The sequence below is a fragment of the Saccostrea echinata genome, unplaced genomic scaffold (assembly GCF_033153115.1).
Source record: "Saccostrea echinata isolate AGI-Se365-2 ecotype Australia unplaced genomic scaffold, CSIRO_AGI_Sech_v1 ptg000009l, whole genome shotgun sequence".
Lineage (NCBI taxonomy): Eukaryota > Metazoa > Mollusca > Bivalvia > Ostreida > Ostreidae > Saccostrea > Saccostrea echinata.
In genome coordinates, this window is record NW_026889758.1 from 15,129,000 (window position 1) to 15,151,262 (window position 22,263).

Below are 22,263 nucleotides of genomic sequence, written 5' to 3' on the forward strand. Positions count from 1 at the left end.
TAGTTTTTATTCTAGCTTCTTGTCTTCTACAACTAAGAGGTTCCCATCCCGTTTCAAAGTATAGTGAATCTTTAGAAGCTATCGTTGTTAACCCTGTTACAATTCTAGCAGCATAAAGTTGCAGTTTTTCTAACTTATCGTTATCACTATATTGACAGCATCCCCATACCACTGAAGCATATTCAAGTTGCGGTCTTATAAATGACGTATACATGAGTGAGAGAGTTTTTCGATTTACTTTAAATTTTAATTTTTTCAAAAGAGATAATTTTTTGTAGGCATTAGACAGTAGATTTTCAATATGCAGTGACCAACTAGCGTCGTGTGAAAAAAATACTCCGAGGTGTTTGTGTTCAGAGATGAAGTCCAATTGACATTGTTGAAAAAGAAGCTTAGGATATTCTATGTTTTTCTTTGTACTAAACATTATTGCTTTAGTTTTAGAGGGATTAAATTTCAATAACCATTTTTTAGACCAAAGTTCCAGAGCATTTAGATCTTTGTTTAAGTCTCTTTCAATAATTTTCATATTATGAGAAGAATGCTGCAAAGAATTGTCATCAGCAAATAATCTACAAAAAGTAACCATATTATCAGCAACATCATTCACATAAATTAAAAACAAAAGTGGTCCTAAAACGGAGCCCTGAGGAACACCAGCAAATAAGGGTTTGGGTGTTGATAACAAGTTACGATACATCACCCGTTGATATCTACATTCAAGATAATTCTCAAGCCATTTGTACAGACTACCAGAAATTCCATATGTTTTAAGTTTAAATAAAATACCTTTATGCCACACACGATCAAACGCTTTTGAAAGATCACAAAATACCATACAACAAAATTTTCCATCATCAATAGCTTTTACAATGTTGTCATATGTTTCTATTAACTGGTACACTGTTGAGTGACCAGGTAAAAAACCAGCCTGATATTTATAAAAAAGATTATTGTCATGAAAATAATTATAAATATATTTAAACACAACTCTTTCCATGATTTTTCCAACACAGCTCAACAATGAAACTGGTCTATAATTAGACATTACAGAAGGATCTTCTTTTTTAAAAAGAGGAAGTACATTTGCTAATTTCCAACCGGAGGGAAAAATACATTCATTCAGAGATCTATTGAACAATAAACAAAGCGGTTTAGCAATAGTAAACTTTGCTGATTTTAACATCTTGTGGCTTATATTATCAGGACCATTGATACTATTATTATATTATCATTGATACAATATCAATTATTTCTTGCTCAGTAATACATATACTACTAATTTCACTGTTACATACATGATATACCTCAGGTAATTCTGAACCACTATCATCAACACATGATACAGATGTAAAATAATTATTGAGTACATCTATTTTCTCTTCATTTGAATAAGCAATATTTGTACAACCAGTATCTGTTATATATTGTAATGGTGGAATATCAGAGGTAACTTTAGTTTTAAAAACATCCTTCAATAATTTCCAGTATAGTTTCGAGTTGTTTTTGCTAGCGTCAGTAAGATGTAATTCTAGATTATTCTTGTAATTTTCAATTGCATGTTTTTTCATATTATTAAACTTATTTCTCACTTGTTTAAAATTTGTCCAATCAGAGTCTTTTTTGCTTTTTTGAGCTTTTCGTTTAAGTCTATTTTTTATACGAAGAGTTTTGCGCAATGCGGAATCAAACCATGGTTTATCTTTCGGCCGTATAATAACAGATCTTTCAGGTATACATTGTCTAACTATATTCATGAATGCCAAAGAAAAGTTTTCAGTTGCCTGATTAACATTTTGTGCATTACAAATGAGGTTTGCCCAGTCGGTATTTTCGATAAGTAAATTTAGTTTGTCTATGTCTGCATTTTTATATACCCACACCTTACGTTCATAAGATTGGTCTAGATTAACGCTTGATTTAAGAAAAATATATGTCCCTTTGTGATCGCTTATTGCACTGTCTGTGTGTAACACGCCTGAGTGAAGAACTGAAATATCTGGATTGACTAGAATTGGGTCAATAAGTGTGTTCGATGAGCTCGTGATACGAGTGGCTTCATTGATAGTGTTTGTGAGATTGTATTTTAACAGAATTTCATTCATGATGTGTGTTCGAGGAATGTTAAAAAAATCTACATTAAGGTCTCCAACTAAAATTATTTTACTGGAAATATCAGAAGCTTTTTCTATAGACCACATAAGATTATTCCAAAAGGATTTGTTGCTATTTGGTGGACGGTAGACACAGCAGAGAAAAAAATTACAGGTAGGTACACGCACTTCTAACCAGATACATTCTAATAAGGTGGGTTCAAGGTCATCGCGTCTTATGGCTCGAAGAGATTCAGATATATAAACAAGAACTCCTCCTCCGTGCGAATTCCTATCTTTTCGAAATATTGTATTAAATCCCTCAATTGAAATTTCGCAATTACTTATACTTGCGTCCAAGTGTGTTTCTGTAAAGCATAGGATATCGAAGTCAGTTACATAAGAGGTTAAGCTTTCTATTTTGTTTCTAATACTCCTAATGTTAAGGTGAAAAATATCTAAACTATGAATAGGAACACCATTCGGACCAGGGTTGGTTTCAATGTCGCCAGACAATAATAATAGTAGATGAATAATTTGCAAGCAAAAATATACATGCATTGAGCTTTTCATACTCTGGTTGGCTATACATTTGAACATCTGAAAGTAATAGTTATACACCTGTAATAGATACGAAAGTACGTTTCTAAAATCAAAGATACAGGGTAGCATTGATTTTACTGTGCATCTGGTTTTTGAGTAATAAATTCCTATCGCGGCTCGATATTGTGACACTGTGTTACCTGCCATTGGCTAAAAATTTTGAACAAATGAAGAAATTTGATTGTAAGAGCCGCAAGCAATAACAATTATCAAAATCATTTGAATTCATGTTGGATAAACTGTGACAACAAAATAAGGAGTAAAAATAAAAATAAAGAAAAAACAAAAAACAAAAGCGTATATACAAAGATAAAGGAAACAAAGTGAAAATAAAAAGTGTAAACAAGGGTAACAAAAGTGACAAATGTGTGTCACTAAACAAAACAAGATGCGTAGGGGCAGAATTGTTGAATATAAACAATGTGAAAACTATATACATGGCTTTCCAAAAAACAGTGGTCATACTGTAATAATGAAAGGAGAGAGAAGGTTTTTATTTTTTTAAATTTTTTTTATAATTTCAAACTGTTACCGTGTAGTGAATTCATACTTTATTTTAGGTATTCTTATTTAGTATTCATTAATGAGAGCTGAAGTCAGTAATCATGGTAAATTATTTTAGACACATTTTGATAAGTCGATAGTGAAGTCGCTAATACTGGTAATCGGGTGTTTCAGCTTCTGGGTCAGATGTTGTCCACTGAGGTGGAGCAAGATCGTGCAACTCTTTAATAGATCGGATTAGGTATTTGTGACCTTTATCAGAGAGCTTTGTGAAAATTCTACCGTCACTAGTCCAGAACGAATGCACTCTTTCGGCTCTTTTGGCACTTGCAAGTTCTTTTACTATGGCCTGTCTATATCTGGTCAGGTCTTCGGTAATAAAGATGCCGGATTTCTTCAGGTTTCTTTTTGCTACATATATTTTGTTTTTTATTTTCCAGTTCTTGAAACGACAAATAATTTGTATGTTACCATCCTTGTTAGGTTTACCAATTGGATGTGACCTGAAGATATCATCATCTTTGAGTTCGATTGCTAGATGATGTTTACAGATATCGATGACACTAATATCTGTATCTGCTCCTTCTCCTGGTGCAGGACAGTTGTGAAATCTCAGAGAATTTCTCCTACCATATTGTTCGAGATCATCAACTGTGTCCTCTAAGTTCCATATTTGACACTGCAGATCAGAATTTTGTTTTTCATAACTTTTAACTCTTGTTGATAGATCTTCAATTTCTTTGTTTTGTTTAGATATTGTTTCTGCTTGGTTTTTGATGATTTCAGTTAAAGAACTGAAGACTGCCTGCACAGCTTGTTCAATAGATGGTTTTATTGCCTCTGCAATTACTGGAACTAATTGAGACATAAAGTTTTGACTTCTCATGGAGCTTAATATCAGTTCAGGGAGACTAAATGTTTGGCCCTGTGTTTGGATGAATGGTGGTTGTCTTTGTTTAGAACTGCTTGGCTCACTTGGAGAAGAACCTGATTTAACAGTTGTACTCTGTGTAGTATTTTGTGTGTATTGTGTAGATTGGTCATCTACAGTAGTGTCAGAGCTTGACCCATCCATTTTTTCAAGATCAGTATCAAAATGAGATTGATCGCAGAGATCCTTTAGGTCAGGTAAAGATGAAGACCTGAATCTTCTTCGAGAAGTTTTTCTTAAACTATCTGTGGGACTATTACTTGTATGTTTGCGTTTTGTACCCACAACTTTAGGTGTAACTGACTTGGCTGGCTTTGTTGACATGAGTAGTTTTCATATACGACTGTCTACACAAAGGATTCACAAAAAGCACAGAAACCAGACTAAATAGAAATTATTTAGCTTAAAGATAGTTCACACTCATAGTTTTACATAAATATAGTCTGGCTATAAACTTACACTCACAGAAACACACAGAAGTTCAACTCCATTCCCTTTTACTCTCCGGAGTCGCGACTACCCTACTGCCACTAACGCCATCTTGGATCTTCTCAAATCTCATAACCAAATACTGCAGATTAACAAATATCTAAGACATGCCACTATTCAATCATTTATTAGTTAGTCCACGGGCTGACAAGTTACGTTGGGATGAAACTCTAACTTTAAGTGCGATAGCGTAGATTATAATTTTGGGGAAAATAGTTAGATGATTCTAAAGAAATTCATATTACATGTACTCTCTTACTAGAGGGCGCGCTTCTCTGCAGGTCAGTGATAGATTGATGAGACGGCCTCTTTTTATAGACTGGTCTGTTTTCCGTCGTTCTCGACGTCGAAGTAAATTATTAACAGTTTTAACTGCCTTTTCTTGAAGTGTTTGAGACAAAAAATTCTTCAATGCTGCTCTAGAACTCAAAGTAAATGGACTGTACACTTTATAGCTAGAGCAAAACAAGACACTAATAACCCCCCCCCCCCCCCGGACGAAACTCACGCGCTGATGGTCTTACCATATACATGTACACATGTATTATAAATGAGTTTAAAAATACATCTTTATGTGCAGTTTTAAAATTGTTTAGTTTTTCTTTTCAATCGATTTCAGGACATTTCTCATAATTATAATAACGTGCTTTTATATGAAATGAAAACTAGTACAGATCATGATGTCTTCTTCATTTTGCCGATTCTTTGCTTAGAACCTTACGGGAGTTAAGCCCATTCCTCTATGGGAACTGACCTACTCTTGTCACTATCCTTGTTCATCACAAAGCATGAAATAATATGCTACTGGCTGACTTTCTAAGCTTTTTTAAAAACGGCCCAACCTTGTAACATGCATTATTAATAAATGTAATATTGAAAGTAAAGGTGGGAAACGGACTGAATCAAGAAGGGATGACCCATTTACTAGGTCGAGGGAGTTTGCTTATGATTGGACTAGTTCACTTATGGGATATATAGTAAGAATAATCAGCAAATCCATTGCTTTAGTGCTGCCTGCCCATATACAATGTGTTCTTTTAAAAATGAGATAAAATTTACTATTAATAAAAAATCTGAAGCTTAAGAATCAGGTTAAAAGAATAAACGTTATTTATTTCCATAGAATATCACCCATTCACCCATCACCCATTCAAGAGAACAATCCGAGAAAAAGGCGCGAAGATAATTTACATGTGACATTTGGCGCGAAATGATTTTGTCACCCCTTTTGTAGAAGGCAAATGGACTGATCCAGTAGTCTAGAAACGCAGAAAAAATGTTACACGGACATGCCCGTACAAAGAATCGCAAAGAATAAACATGCATGCCAAAAAACTGAAGGAATTAAACACATCATTATTTTGCATCAGTAATGCGATTATTTCTTCAGCAAACTGTATTTGTTTAAATGCAGGTAACAAAATCCAGTGTAAATCAGCTTCCAGAAAATATAGTTCATTAAGAATGATCGCTTAGTTTCGGATCTTGAAAAAATTAATCCTTATACTGCCTGACGCACGTGGCGTCAGGCAACTAGGAAAAAAATATTTTGATATATAAACACTGAAAAATTTGAAAGGCGTCTAATTTTTACTGAACAATTAATTAATTCTCTACCATTTATTTCACTTTCTTTTCCTTCTTTTTTTACTCTTTAACCGCATATGATTTGTATGGAAAATCGCCCCCCCCCCTTTAAAAAAAAAAAAAAAAAAAAAAAAAAAAAAAAAAAAAAAAAAAAAAAAAAAACAGGAAAAAAGGTGCAAAGGCTTCTAAATAATAAGTATTCTAGCTTTAATTTCAAACCAGTAAAACTTAAGATCCTTCCCTCAAAACTGCTGACATTAATTGCCTCGCACACATCTCCCTGGGGAAAAATCACAGATTAAGGCTAATTCCGCTTTTATTGAGTTCGCTCTAAAACTAGAATGCGTACCTTTTCTTGGCATGTTTACACAGTGTTTTGCATGAAAATCACACACTTGGACCAATATCTCAAAATTTACACCACTGACTCCAACTTTTTGTTTCATTATTTTAAACAACACGATAATTTCAACAGATCAGCACATAAATCATGAAAAGTTTGATACAAGAAAATATTTCATTGCCTACTTAGACTTTTTATACCCCAAATATGATACATTTTAGTGCAAAAAGGTCACACAACAAGTATTATTCAAACTATTTTACGTAAAATAAGATTATATTTATTGCCATAATTACATCGGATATAATATGATAAAGATTAAAGTGATTAACCAAAGAGTTAAAATTTAAGTGTAAAAAGGTCAACTTATTTGTACCGTAGCTCAGTAAGATGCACACTGACCCCCCATTTTCTTTGCAATTTTGAGTCATGTCCTTAATTGGTAAATAAACAAACTGAATAAACAAATTGCATTGTATATAAAATTTATTTTGCATGAGCAATGAAGATATATATAGAATAAACTAAGAATTTCCTTTAAGAACAGAAGACTTGACATCTTCACATAAAAATCTTAAAACTTTAAACTAAGTTCCATGCTAAAGCTTAGGGGGTTTATATTAAGGTCCCTTCCTAAAGAAATTAAGGAATTCATGGAAAGGAGAGGGAGGTTAGCGTACAACATGCATATTTATTTGATTTAAAATATTGCCCCTTTTTTCACTGCATCAAACTAATATTTTTGAAAATGTAAACTAATAACTTTTTTTGTGAAACCAGTGTGGTGGTATTTTATATCTTAGTTTAAGGTTTAAATGCAAATACATGTTCCATGAAAAAAAAAAACAATCTTACAAAAAGATAGCTTTATTTTCTAATCAAAATCATTTATATGTACCACATATATCAATCATTGGCTAAATCAATCATTTTAACTCTTAGAACAATTCCATTGTAATTATTTTATAATTATTTTATAATTTATTTATTTTATTATTCTCAAGGAAATGCTGTAACAGATATTAAATAAGTAATTTCTAAGTCTACAAAACAAGTTTGGCACTTAATATAACCACAAATATATATTAATGTGTATAAGTAGATTTCTATATTTTACATCTTAATACTGGATAATAAGAATGCCATTACAATTTGACGATCATAATCTCAAAATTCATTACAAAAACATAATTAGTGAAAGGTTTATATGTAGAACCTCAAAAAAGTCCTGAAATAGGGATTTTGAAAACTGTACAACTAAACTGTAGCATTTGTAAATGCAAGATCTGTGAAGTGGCAAGCAATTACAACAAAGTACATGTAATGTTCATGGAATATCAACATTATTATTGTTGTATATCGGTGATTGTACACAATGTTTTGAATGTAATTGCACATATTACATGGCTTCATGACAAAAAATATATGATGTAAATTTTGATTCCTTTTTCATCTTAAATACAGGACACTTTATGTACAGACTCACTCAATCCTCCCAGATATATAAAACCAAATATTTGCTGTACAAGTTTCACTTCTTTTCTGCAGTTTTTGCAGCTGCTTTTTCCTTTTTTATGACTTCAATTTCTTTCATCATGTAACTAAGGGGGTCCTCTGGTTTAAAGTAAACTATATTTGCAGTTAAAGCCTAAAACAGAAAACAACATAAATCATTTTGAATTTATTCAGTTAAAAATATTTGTTCTTTTGAAGGTGGGACAGCCTGTTTACAAATATTGCCATACTAAATTCATTTTTACCATTGAATTTATTCCAGTAAAGTGTAGTGTATTAGTATTTCAAGATCCTCACAACTTCAGGGGAGCTGATTCCGATAGTGACCACAAGCATATGACCCCTGACACTGTGAGGATGGAATCACCCTCAACAAATATCTGTTATGTCCCACATTCAGTGAAGGAAAACAAATTGTTTTACCTAAGTAAGCTCAAGATATCTCATCGTTCATTGTCCTTTAATAACATTTATGGGCCATAAACAGGCACATAGTATCAGAGGAGTCAGGGATGGGGGTGGGGGGGTGGGTGGGGGGGGGTTGCTCCCTTTTTTCCAAACAAAACCTTTTACTTTTGAGAATGTTCATTCAAGGCTGGTAGAACCCCCCCCCCCCCTTCAACACACAAACATTTTTTTGCAATATAGTCAAAACATCCCATGGTAACATATTAATAAAGAACAAGATTCACTTCGGGCCTTTTTTGACCCTGTGAATTTCTGAAAAATCAAAACTGCTCAAATTTAATTAGTTGACAATACATTCCATTTTACTTGGACCCTTAGTGACTGCATATCAAAGATAACGTAATTTGCAAATGCTTGTCCACCTATATTGATGTCATGAATTGCATCATTATCTTCAAATCCTGAAAACTTCTTTAAGAATGGACAAAAGTTTAGGGTGTTTTTAATATTTTACATATATAGAGCCCAACCTCTGATCTACAGTGTACAATTATATATTAAGTAATGAAAGAGTTGCTTCTGAAGACTATAAAACATGATTCATGTTTTAGATCAAGAGGTGGGCTCATATTTTAACTTTCTGCTGAAGGTACCCAAATACATCCATTATATGCAAAATTCAAAAACATTGCAATTTCACAAAGCCCATTTTTTAATACCTGAACTCACAGTTTAAACTTTTTTTTTTATAAGAAATGAAAGCACTAAGTCTCTACTTTTAATTGATGTTTGAAATGAGACATTGGGTTTTCACAGGTCATTTAATTGAACCCACCTCTTTGTTTGGGGAAAAAGATGGAATCTACCCCCCCCCCCCACACACACACACACATACAAAATAGGATATTTGAGTTTGGAGATTAGAATTTCCTTCTCTTTTGTGTGTGTGTGTGTGTTTGGGGAGGGGGCTTGTCTAATTTTTTTTTTCAAGTACCATATTTGGCCGAATATAATCAGTAAGTTGTCAAATAATTTTTCAGCTCCCCCTTTCAAAAATGATACTATGTGCCTGAAAAATAAAATAGTCCAATCCACGCTTTGCAAATGATGTTTCCCTTTGTGGGATCATAGGCACTTGCTCCTGGCGTGTAATAATTATTTATTAAAAAATTATATACAGTAATACTAAAACAATTGTTGTTTTAGTATTACCATATATGATTTTTTAAATAAATAATTATTACATGCCGGGAGCAAGCCCCTGTGGTGGGGTCAAGGAAAAGGTCAAAAGGGAAAAAACAATGTTTCTCTTCTTTACATTACTAAACATTTAGGCATGTTTGAGAAATTCACAGTGATTAAAAAAATCTTTTAATGTATGGTTAGCCCCATCTTGGGGGAATCAAAATACAAGATTTGATGATTATTTTAATGTCAAACAACAAAGTTCCGGATGTAAAAGTTTCAAAGTCTTTGGATTTTTCATAAAAATGGCGACCAAGGGACATAGCTTTAAAAAATGTGGATTCAACTATAAATAAGGGGATGGGTGGGGGTTATATAATATGTGCCCTAATTTTATATGTATATCATGTGTCAGAAGAACCATCACTGGTGGGATTTAAGGGAAACTTTAAATAATTCAATTATCGAACTAACCTGGAAAAGTTGTAAAATGTCGTGTTGCTCAAGATATTTGATGGCTTTTCCATACGGATCCTGTATAGGTTCAACATATTCGATTACTTCTTCAAACTCTTGTCCCCCCTGTTGGTTCGCCATTGCCTTCTCCATTGTTTTCTCGATTTCTTCTCGAGCCCTGCTAACAATATCGTCGGCTGAACTCATATCAGGGAAAGCAATGTCCGTATTTGAACTCGAAATGTCCTCTGTTGGCAAGATTTTGTCAGGATTATCCGCCATATTGTTTATTATCGTCAAGGAAATAGTAAAACCATTCCAAATTAGAATTTTATTTCCCGGAAATTTTCTTAGCCTTTTTTTTAGTTTCCGAACAGTACTTCCGGTTTTCACGCGAAAAGAGATTTTTTACGCATTTTATTTTTTCTATCTACAGATAGAATGAGCATGAGAGAAAATTTAAAGATTTGAGGTACATCTCCTGTCTTAGATTTAACACAATTTGACCTTGATTTACAGTCTCAGCAAATTTTGTTTTGTCTATTTTTAGTCTAGCTACAATGCTTATCAACTTCAACATGTATGTATAATATGGCAAAGATTTGTACTGCGTTTTAAGGTGATGCTTTGGGTAGACTTTACTTTACCGGTCCCCAGATCCGCAAGATCCGCGCGCTCATTGCACTATGACGTAAGATTTACGTCACTCAACTGATTAGGGATAGTTTTGCACATTTTTCGACTGATTAGGGTTAGTCTTGCACCCACCTGAAAGATTAGGGTTAGTCCTTGCAAAAGTTTTCGACTTATTAGGGTTAGTCTCGCATCTTGGGTTAGTCCTCGCACATGGGTTAGTCTAGCATAGCCATATGCATCCGCCTGTGAGATTTGGGTTAGTCCTCGCATACCATCCGAGATATTAGGGTTAGTGTCTTGTTCTTTTCGATTAATTAAGAAATTCAGTTGCATCTGTATTTTTTGCAAGATCTTAATTCAGCTTCAACGACATCTCGTTGGTTTGTTTACATGAAAAAAAAAATATGACTAAGTACGAAAGAAACGGCACTAAGCATGCGCCGCACGCGCTTCGTTGACAATTATTTTTTGTCTCCTTTTCACTGAATAAACAATATTTATTACTCTTTTTTTTCAGAGAACGAGGTTAAAAACTTCGTTTAAAAACGAAGTTTTAAACTAAACTTTTAACCATAGAATTCGATTTTAGGGTCAAAAAGGCTTGAAATCTCATACTTTTTATTTTTTTCGATCGCTCACGCGATCTCATATTATACTGAAGTCGCCTACGTCGACACTATATTTTAGCGCGTTTTTCTGGGGACCGGTAAAGTAAAGTCGTTCCGATGCTTTTGTACCTAGGGTACACCCTTGTGAAATGTATGGACAAAAGGTTACAAAAAGGGCACAGCACAAAACCATTGGGAAATGAAAGTATGCAACTACTTTCGGCAAGCAAGTTTTTCTATATGACCCTACAGCACATACAGTTTGTAAGATTGATCCCCAAGAGGGATCTTCTATGAGATACAGAGAAATTGTTTACCAAAACCTGTTGCTTTTTATTATTTTTTTTAATTTAAATTTATTTAATGCAGATTTACAATATTTTAAGCTAAATACCACCCAACCCCCTATTTTTGCATCGTAAATTTATATCCCATCTAGCATAATTTGTAGCTCAAGTGAGCTGTATATTATCATGATTATATCCCATTTGTTTGAGTGGTTCCAACCTTGTAAATGTTGGCGAAATGTCACAATGATGAGAAAATGTGTGTTTGACTTTATATTTATCAAAGTATTTTAGGGTGACTGTAATATGTTGGTTTTCATAGTCAGCAAGTATAAATAAATTGATCATTAGCAAACAATTACAGAAAAATGGGTATAGGAAATATTTATATTGCACTTTTTTTTCATTTGTAAAGGTAAAAAGAATGCACTTTTGTTTTACCTCGATAAAACTAGAATGATTGTCATGTGAAAATGGACATCTGACACATGCCTGCCATCTATATTTATGTACTAGATGATGAGAAACAAATTATATAGACGAAAACATGGTGGATGAAACAATGTTTTTTTATCCATATTTTATAGTAAAAAATTATGCTATCAATATTTGTCGCTTTAAAACAAAGCAATATATTCACAGAGCTTTCAAAAAGATTTGAAACAGGTGGTATTTTACATGAAGAGGAGTTACATGGCAGAAGCAATTTTAAAATTAAAATGTTATTGAATTTTTCTTCAGTGAATATTTTTTGGCTGGAACAATTCTGATTTCAGCTGGGTAAAAAACACCGGGCACCAGCAGGTTTTGAAAGCCTTGTATTCAAATCATTACATATTTGGAATGCTGCAATTAAATTTGAGATAGTGCTCCTTTTCAATTTTAATGAGAGAGGAGAAAATGCAGTGGACCAGACTGGGATTCGAACCCAGGCCCCATGAATCTCCAGTCAGGTGCTCTGCCAACTGAGCTTTCTGGCCACCGGTGACCAAACCCGTCTGACCACCACATTCCTCCCTCCTTAAAGGTCTTCGGCCCTCGAAGACACAAACCCAGGCTCTTCCCTAAAGGGTCTTTCACCTGTCACATCCTGGTCACTGCACCAAATGTAACGAGAGAGGAGAAAAATGAAGCGGAACAGACCAGGATTCAAACCCGTGCCCCCTGAATCTCTAGTCAGGTGCTCTACAAACTGAGCTGTCTCGCCACCGGTAATCGAACCTGTCTTACAGCCACACAGTAAACAACAATAGGACAAATAAAGGAGAAAATCCTTTAATTCTAATTAATATTGATATTTAACTGTTTCTTGTCCTTGACAAAACAAAACATTTATTAGGTTTGTCAGTGACTTCTACAGAAATACAGTCAAACCTCATTATCTCGAACTCAAAGGGAGCGAGATAAAAATTCAAGATATTCAGGGTAAAATACTTAAAGAAAAAGGTGTTGGGACTTCCAAATTAATTCTACATATCCATGGTTTTTGAGATATCAGTGTTCAAGATACCGAAGTTCAGCTGTATATCAAGTTGATCAATATCTTAATTACCTTAAATAACGTATTTGGATATATTTCTCATTGAATTATATAGATAGAATCCGAGCTTTTACAGAGCCATATAAGTCTGCATGTGCACTGTTATGCCTGGGGGACTACTTTTGTATTTACAATTGTGACATCACAATATATTTTCTCATCTCTCCATTCTTAATGACATCACATACATGTATATATTTTATGTCATAAAAATCTGTTATCAATGTTGTAAGAATGTTTGGGAGCAGAAATACAGAGAAAATCTATTCCTATGCTAAGAAAAAATGTTTTTGCATTAAAATATGTAATAAAAGGGTTATTGACTGAATATTGTAAGCTCGGTCCTCCTTAGGTGGGCATATTTCGTGATATTCAATCAATAACCTATAAATCTATGAGATTGATCAACCCAATATACATGTGTTTCAGTAGACAGTCACTAACAAACCTAGTAAATAATACTCAGTAGTAGTTAACAAACCTAGTAAATAATACTCAGTAGTAGTTAACAAACCTCAGTAGTAGTTAACAAACCTAGTAAATAATACTCAGTAGTAGTTAACAAACCTAGTAAATAATACTCAGAAGTAGTTAACAAACCTAGTAAATAATAGTAGTTACATGTAACCGAGGAAGATTACAAAAGAACACAGACTGCAAACACTGTAGTTAAAATGTCAGAGTTGAGTTGAACCCTAATAAAGTTGATGCTTTTCAATATTTTGACATTTATATATCTAGAATTTTACTGGTATTATCATTTTTCCACCAGTTTTAACATAAGTATTAATATAACTAAAATAAGGTTTTATTTTTAGTGCTGTTATGTTATTTTTTTTTTCCTGATATTTCTAATGTAGTTTTATTTTTTTCATTTCCAGAAGACAAATGACATTTAAGAAGATGTTTGTCACATTTTATTTAAAATTCTGAACACCAGCATGATGGATCTTCACAATCAGTCCTCATCAGTGAAACCAAACAAAGAGGATAGCAAAATGGAGGATACAGAAATTGATTCAGATTTGAGAAACATTAAGGAGAGAATGCTGGAACGTGTTGCTAAATCAAATGCTCACTTTAAACATCAGCAGTTAGGCGAGTCTGATCTCACTAAGGCAGAGAAACTACAGATAGCAGAAGAAGTCTTAAAGAAGGGAGATAACACATTTCTGGCCAGGTTTTGGCAGCATCTGTCACTAGAGGACATGAGTTATTTCAGTGAGAAGAAAGATGATTATGAAGTTAACTTTTATTTACAAGAAATTAGGAAAAATTGTAATGCACATTTCTGTACAAATGTAGTGAAAAACAGACGCTATGAAGCGATGAAAAAGTTGGAGCACGATGGGGAATACTTCAGTGAAGAAGAGATGAAGTACAGGGATCCGTATCTCTATGAACAGTTGATTGGTCAGTTTATAACAGAGGAGGAGGCTCAGAAAATGATTGACAAGTCTGACCTTCGATTCTCCACCATTTTATTAAAACACATGGATAATATGGAGGAAAATGAACTGTATAAGAAGGAAAAAGAAAAAGAGGTGGGAGACCTATTATTTATGGATTAAACATTTGTAAAATTTTGAAAAAAAGAAAGGGAAAAAAGTGAATGAATGTTATATTATGTCTTTATGATATTGTATTTTTTCTGACAAATGATGTAGGAATGTCAAGTGGAAGAGGAGGATACCAGTGATGAAGGTACAGTTGTCTTATTTAATAAGGAAAGTATAAGTTTACTGTAGTATAAGCCTGTCTCCTTTGTATCAGGGGCCTCAACAAGTATTTGACATTGGGAGGTGAACTGGGTCAAAAAGGGTGGGTCCTAATTTATCTGCTTTAACTTCAATTCAAATTTTCAAATCTTGATATTTTTTTCTCCATTTGTCAATGGCCTAAAGGCACCACTTGATTAAAAAAAACTTAGTTGTTTTATGTGTGTGTGTGCTTTTTTAAATCTACTTTTCACGTCATTAGCACTTATAAGAGCACATAGATGAATGAATATTAGCGTGCTTGCAGCAAGTAGAATCAATAACTGAGTTTGTGCAACCTCTTTTGGTTTAAACCTTATACATGGTTACCATTTATGACGATGTTAACCATGGTAACTGTATCAAAATTATAAAATTTATTACTCTATGTTTTCTTCCAAAATAAAAAAGATATGCCTAGAAAAATTTAAATTAACAGGTTGATTAATCCTTATTAATCCCTAGATTTAAAATGAAATGCAGAAAGTTGTGTAACAGTAGTATTAATAAAAATGATCTCAAGTTGTTTTAGACAGTGCTTTTAACCTAGCTTTCAGTATTATACTCAAATATTTCCATTTTGATTTGTTTTCTCTCTGATAACTCTTTGAAAGTTAGGAGAGTTGATTTCTTGATCATTCCACTGGAATGCAAATTTCGCCAAGCGAAAGGTCAGGAGCTAAGAAGGCATAATATGCATGTAATTCTCGTGCGGCTGTCTTTGTGTTTGACGTCAGTGGGCGGGGACTGTGTGTAATTTAAATCTATTAGTCTACATTTTTAAAATCTAAATTTACAATTTTATTTCACAATGAAATGGAAATATAAGGAATCACTGTCTAGTTAGTAGCAGGGATGGGGTCAATTACTTTAAAAAGTAATTAATTAAATTACAATTACTTTGACTTTTTCTTCAATTAAATTACAATTAAATTACAGGCTTTCTAAGACATGTAATTAATTAAATTACAATTACTTTGCAAAAGTAATTAATTAAATTACAAATTACATTTTTAATTTTTTTGAAAATTTTTATAATCCTTGTCAATGAATATACAGAACATCATTTATTTGTATATATAAGCTCAGCCTCTGCACAAACAGTACAAGAAATATGTTATAGGCATTGTTTATCACTGTGTTTTAAATAATAACATTTATTTACAAAACAATAAGAATCTCTTAAAGAACTATCCGAGATCAGTTTGATGCAGTTTCCACCACACAAAACCTACATGATTGTACACAAATTACATGGCTTATGATATTTGATTAAAAGTGAGTATTTTAATAGAGTAAAATGAGTCGCAACTGTAACCCCTCAAATTAAATATTTTCTTTGAAGGTAACCTGAACATCCTAAATTGCTATTTATGTTGAACAATTTTACTTCATAAATAGAATTGTACAGATAGAAAATTCTTTCATAAAAATCTGTTTAGATGTTAAAATAATAATCAAATTGAAAGTTTTTCTTTTCTAAAGCTAGCGGAGCATTTTAAATTGAAATAATTATCTCCATTGGCTTTGTCTTCTAAATCATGGAATGAATATCTCTTTAGAGGAGTTGATTTGTTTTGATTGCAATTTAAAGCTGTGATCTGAAGGGCAATTATCTCTTCCCAACAAGAGAGAACTTACTTAATGACACACACCTTCTTTTTCTTTATTATTGATCAAACAACAAAGATTGAAATATAATAAATGTGGGTTTCATAGCTGAATAGACCTAAGAAGGGTGGTTAAAAATTCATTTTGTAAACATAGATCAAAAAATTCCAAATTTACATAATGATTAGAAAGAAACTAGTTTATTATTATCAAGCCAATCATTTAATTATTTGTTTGTAAGCATTAACCTAAGATTTTGTATAATTGAAGGATTGAGGATATGTTAATAATAAAATAAAAACCAGTAAAATGGGGAGGTAGTGGTGACAATATATCATGAATGTGTATTATGCCCGTTATACAAATTATCCCACGTTTCCAACTATCGTTGATGCCCTGGCATACTCTACTAACTAGACAGTGATTCCTTAAACATTTTAATATATTTTTTTTGATAATTGTTCAGTGACTTGAAATTTTGAATCATGAAAGCTCGAAAATCAGTCGACCCATTAAGTAGACAATAAACAAACCTGCAATTACAGTGATGAAGGATACTTAAGCTCTGTTTACTATTTGAACACACCAGGTGTTACATGCAGGTATATCCATTTTTGCATCTGTGTACACACTTTGCCGATCCATTGACTACAGATCGCTGCTCCAATGAGCAGATAAAGCTGTTACAAATTAAATATTTTTTTATTTTCTTTCTTTCCTTTTTTGGCAAAACTATTGAGGTGACCAACGCCGCCCCTTTGCCAACACCCTTGTATATACATTTTTAAGATTTGTCAAAGTAATACCTACTGTTATTTTATTATTTTAAGTGGTACAGTTTGGGCAGAAAAAGGCTAAGAGAGAGGGGAAGGATGTCTAAATTAAATGAGACAATTAATTGCACTCTGCATACAGCACTGTATTACTAAATTCTTTTATTCAGAGGAAGAAATCGAGGATGACCCAGAAGAGGTATCCGAGGAGAAGAGACAGGATTTGCGAGCGGAATTTACTCGGATCATGAAGGAAAGGTTTATGGCTGGAGAGGACAGACATTTTGATTACAGGTCAGTCAATCTAAGATCAACAAAACACCATCTTTCTCCATTACATGTATTTTACATGTTCTTCTATTGTCTGGACTTCTGCATTCTGTTTAATGTAAATTTAAAGAAGACTTAATTTTAACCCTCATATAACATTCTTGTGTCCATATCCAAATATCTAATTAAAAGTGAGAAAATTGCTTTTTTGAAACTAAAGACTACAGTAAAATTTTTCTTTACTAAGCTCGGTGGACTACAATGCTGATTATGATGACCTTGACCTTCTTGATCGTGATGAAGAAGAGAAGTACTTTAACACGGAGGAAGATGACAATGGAGGGTTGGAAGGACAGATAGACAGACAAACTGAGGCCATGTGTTTGGAGGACAGTCCCTGTGACAATGTACAGGATGACTCAGAAATGACCAATGTGGAAGTGGACAATTCTACAGCTACATGATGCTGAACTGTTATGAAAATTTATTTAATTCATTATTTCATAAAATCTGCTTACAGAATATTCCTTGTACCGAGTTGACAAGACATCAGTGAAAGTGTAATGTGGTAGTTTTGAGAGGTTTGTATGATGATCTACATGTTTATTTTAACCTAAATAAACTATTAATGATAAGAATTTGTGACTATTGTATGTATAAGGGTTGCTTTTGACTGTACATTTGGGATCACACTTTGTGACCTTGTTCAGAGGTAACACTTATATGTACCATAATTTAACTCGTTTGAAGCAAGATTTCACAGACCATACAGCCTTAAAAGTGATAAACTAAGAGGGCTACTTGCACCCTCCCTTCCTTACCTTTGGGGTAAGGGAACACAAGTAATGAAAATAAAGGAAGCAAGGGTGACACTGCATAATGTGGGTGATGCTCATCTTGTCACCCTCACATCATTGCTCTTGCACTTTTTTGCTTCCTTTTCTTTAAGGGTGTGCATTAGCATTGCTGCCCCATCCCCTGCATTCCCTTGCATATATGCTCAGCAGTCTTGATGGTACTTCCTTGTGTTGTCACCCTGAGCAATTGCGCTTCTTCATTTTGTCCCCATGTGTTCACACTCCATTTTCCCCAGGAGAAAAAGCAAGGAGAGATTATGCCAGTACCCTAATCAGTACACCATTCAAGGCCAGTGCTTGTCGCTGGAAAATTCCTTTAATGTTTGGCATAAGCTATGTACCATAAAAATAATGTACACAAAAGATTTATACTTTCGACATTTGGTTTTATTCTATATCCAATAATATATTCTACAGTATAAGAACTTATGAACAGTTGTTGCCCATCAAACACGGCCTGGGGCCAACCAGCAGAAAAACCAAATGTCCTCAATAGAGAGACAACATTGTATGTATATAATAAAATAAGTACATGTACTTATTACAACACCTATATCTACAAAGTAGGATCAAAAGATATAATAATCAAATTGTGGGTGTAAAAATTAAATGTGTGAAGCATATAAGAGTAAAAAAAAAGCTTTGAACTGGGGTTTATCATTAAACAAGTGATATAAAACAACATTCCTGACACTTTCAGATCATATATAGAATGATTAAATATCTTAGAAGGCAAATATGGTCATGAGCACCAGAAAAAATTAATGCCATAAATTTGTTTAAATGCTGTACACCTGTTGAATGTCACCACTCTCTAAAAAAAAGAGCCTCTTGACACATATTTACAGGGTACTTGTTAATTATTAATTAGAAAACAAGAAGCAGAGATGCACAAAAAAAACATTACTAAAGAATAAAAAAATACTTCTATATGTATAAATATCGTATATGTTGTGTTGTTTTTTAATAAAATGTAAATACATGTATTTACAGATGTGGAAAATAAAACTGAAGATCAGAAAAATGTACATTTGTGTAAATATTAAGAAAAAAACCTCCACAAAACAAACTATTGAGTATATATTAATTTTGTTTTAAAACATTAAAGGAAGGAAAAGATATGTCAGATTTGTATATATATTAATATCTGATACTGTACACACAGAAGAGATTCCACACACTAACAACATTCTCGAGGTATCAACAGTTATTGCACTGCTCAGCTGCTAATGTGTAAACATCTACAAAAGTATCCAACCATTACGTAATGCAGGACTAACAAAAACAAGGAGCCATGCATAGCTAAAAAGTCTTTACAAACAGTTTACTAGGTGAATAAGAAACAATTCAATATCCCAATAAATTGATCTACAAATGTAGATATATTCCTAATTATTAATGTTTGTTCTTGTGAAGAAATCTCTTCAACAGTCAAAAATCTGGAAGCTTTCCTAAATCTGGAAGCTCTCCTAGTCAAAAGCAGTAGTAGCCAACAGGTTTATGAATACATCACGGTCTGGATAAACTGAAAATAAAATACAGTGGCTTGTTTTACAAACTTGTAAAAATCTTTTTTGCATCATAAAATGTGAATTAAACTGAAATCATGTGTGACTGCAACAGTAAATGTCTGGTTTTAATATTACTAGATATATATTTTCCAGGACCAATTTTTCTTAGTCCATCAATACAATTAAATTAAACAGAAAATATTTTTTGAATGAATTCTAGGTTCACTTACTCCATCCAGATCAAAGGCAGCATGCCCAGAGTTGTCCACATCAATGTTCTTGAAAGAGGCTAGAAATACATAAACATAAGTCAAATTTTCAGACTAATCGTAAATTATTGGCTTTTGCGGACAGTAGAAATACATACTGTAAACCAACTTTTATTCGCAATTGAGAAATTTCTGCGAGTTTCAAGACCTTCTTTTACTTCCGAATAAATCTTATCGCAAGCCAATTATTCACCCATGTGTTTATGTTGATTGTTGCCTCGGTCGCAAAAATTGGAAGTTGTGGATGGATTCCACACTGAAGAATTGCGAATAAAAAGATTTCGCGAATAATAATTGGTTTACAGTAAATATATGTCATGTTAATGCACCAAAAAGAGGAAAATGTGTTTTAAATTAATGAAGTGTTTCTATTTATTAAGAAAAATAAATATATTCTAAAACTTGAAATCTCCCATGTCTTAACTAATTCTCAACAAAATGAAAGTGTCCTTTGATACATTCCCTTACCAAGCATGGTCTTCATTCTGATGGCACAGAGAATGAAGTCTCCAAACTCCACCTGGCCGTCCTTGCTGCTGTACCTCATTACCAGAGCACTAAATGTTCTGTTACTCAGACGGAAACCTAGTCAAAACAGAGGTAAATATAGAAACCTGATAAAAAATGGAGATAAAACAGATAAAAAGGTAGATGTTCTGTTACTCAGACGGAAACCTAGTCAAAACAGAGGTAAACTAGAAATCTGACCAGTCAGCAAGGGCCCCGCCGAGGGGTAGAAATATAAGGGTGCAGCTTAGGGGATGAGAATTTTACTTGATTACAAAAATTTAAAAATATATAAAGAAGAATAAGCAACAGCAACTGCTAAATGTCCAACAACCTGTAAATAGTTTCCTTGTATTTACATAAGGCAGAAAAAACATCATATCTATAATAACTCAATTAAATGTATATTTAAAGAAGAATGAAGCATGTGTTTTCTAAAATGCCAGCCTTCAGTGAATGCAAATATCACCCAGGCTTGACCTTAACTTCCAAACAAACATCAGTTGCAGACAAAGGTGTTAATTAACCTCAAAGTGACAGAAACATAACCATATAAAATTTTCTGCAACCAGCAAGATAATCAATCCCAGGGGATTAATTATACTGCTCTCTCAACCTTTTCTTCTAAGTTTACAATAAGAACTTTTTCAGCAATGATAGAATGAGGTTATTGTCTGATTACCTGTTAAAATAAATAGTATTCTTGAATTTACATAAGGCAGAAAAAAGAAAGAAAAAAGGAAAAAAAATAAAATTATTATAAAAAAGATAATTTATCTATATCTTGCTTTTAGAATTCAATAAAATCATAAATAACTCATTGTGTATTTTACCAAAATAAAGTATGAACATTATTTAAATCTACATATCAGAGAATGTAAACATCATTCAGAATTGACCTTAACTTCAAAACAAACTTTGCAGACAGAGGTGTTAATCTCAATGTGACAGATAAAGATAAATGCTTTAGATTTTCCTCAAGAGGAAAGTTAGTTAATCCCAAGAGACTCATTGCAGCCTTTCATAGTTTACAATAGGAACATTCTTACCAGTTATCTCTCTTTGCCCATTCACTCTTATATAAAGTTAAGGAATCTACCCCACCACCCCAGCTCCAAACTGGATGACACAGAGGACCGAACTTAGCATCAGAATATGTCTTACTGCCTATTCAACCAACATACCAAATTTGAACTTAATTGGTCAACCCTAAAAAAAGTTATTAGAAAAAAACAGAAAATTTGTGGACGGAAGAATGACAGATGGACAGACAGACAGACAGATTACTATAGGGCACCCGCAAATCCTTGCCGGGGCCCTAATAAACATAGAAACCTGGTAAAAAATAGAAAAAACAGAAAAAACAAAGGTAAATGTTCTGTTACTCATAAACTATAGTAAAAATGGAGGAAAAACAGAGGTAACCAATCAAATATCAGGCGTACTAGTAATTGATAATCTCAGATAACGCAGCTCATCTTGAACATCCTCTAGAGGTGTGGCAAATCCACAACAGAGGAATG

General features: G+C 33.1%; 3 protein-coding genes across 14 annotated transcripts in view; 1 reads left to right on the forward strand and 2 right to left on the reverse strand.

The window, feature by feature from the left end:
* Positions 1 to 7,457: 7,457 nt before the first annotated feature.
* Positions 7,458 to 10,431, reverse strand: LOC133183354 (uncharacterized). The gene is made up of 2 exons (XM_061318310.1): positions 10,133 to 10,431; positions 7,458 to 8,198 (listed from the first exon to the last, which is right to left on the reverse strand). The coding sequence occupies exons 1-2, from the start codon at positions 10,394 to 10,396 to the stop codon at positions 8,082 to 8,084; spliced, it is 381 nt and encodes a 126-aa protein (XP_061174294.1). The 5' UTR covers positions 10,397 to 10,431; the 3' UTR covers positions 7,458 to 8,081.
* Positions 10,432 to 10,531: 100 nt separating this feature from the next.
* On the forward strand, positions 10,532 to 18,234 carry LOC133181868 (coiled-coil domain-containing protein 97-like). The gene is made up of 5 exons (XM_061316506.1): positions 10,532 to 10,586; positions 14,067 to 14,729; positions 14,853 to 14,889; positions 17,497 to 17,620; positions 17,844 to 18,234. The coding sequence occupies exons 2-5, from the start codon at positions 14,127 to 14,129 to the stop codon at positions 18,058 to 18,060; spliced, it is 981 nt and encodes a 326-aa protein (XP_061172490.1). The 5' UTR covers positions 10,532 to 10,586; positions 14,067 to 14,126; the 3' UTR covers positions 18,061 to 18,234.
* Positions 18,235 to 18,818: 584 nt separating this feature from the next.
* Positions 18,819 to 22,263, reverse strand: part of LOC133181848 (calpain-B-like) — a 38,579-nt gene continuing 35,134 nt past the window's right edge. For all 12 annotated transcript variants that reach the window (XM_061316474.1, XM_061316484.1, XM_061316477.1 and 9 more), the window contains 3 exons: positions 20,702 to 20,818; positions 20,195 to 20,253; positions 18,819 to 19,978 (listed from right to left, as the gene is read on the reverse strand). In XM_061316474.1, coding sequence (XP_061172458.1) covers positions 19,952 to 19,978; positions 20,195 to 20,253; positions 20,702 to 20,818 — 203 coding nt within the window. In that variant the 3' untranslated portion in view covers positions 18,819 to 19,951. The remainder of the gene's footprint in view (positions 19,979 to 20,194; positions 20,254 to 20,701; positions 20,819 to 22,263) is intronic.

Excerpts from the sequence above, each read along its gene's own strand:
- LOC133183354 (XM_061318310.1), bottom strand. The coding sequence starts at position 10,396 with ATGGCGGATAATCCTGACAAAATCTTGCCAACAGAGGACATTTCGAGT. Across the intron at positions 8,199-10,132 it reads ACATTTTACAACTTTTCCAG|GCTTTAACTGCAAATATAGT; the intron begins GTTAGTTCGATA and ends TTTCTGTTTTAG.
- LOC133181868 (XM_061316506.1), top strand. The coding sequence starts at position 14,127 with ATGATGGATCTTCACAATCAGTCCTCATCAGTGAAACCAAACAAAGAG. Across the intron at positions 14,730-14,852 it reads AGAAGGAAAAAGAAAAAGAG|GAATGTCAAGTGGAAGAGGA; the intron begins GTGGGAGACCTA and ends CAAATGATGTAG. Across the intron at positions 17,621-17,843 it reads GACAGACATTTTGATTACAG|CTCGGTGGACTACAATGCTG; the intron begins GTCAGTCAATCT and ends TTCTTTACTAAG.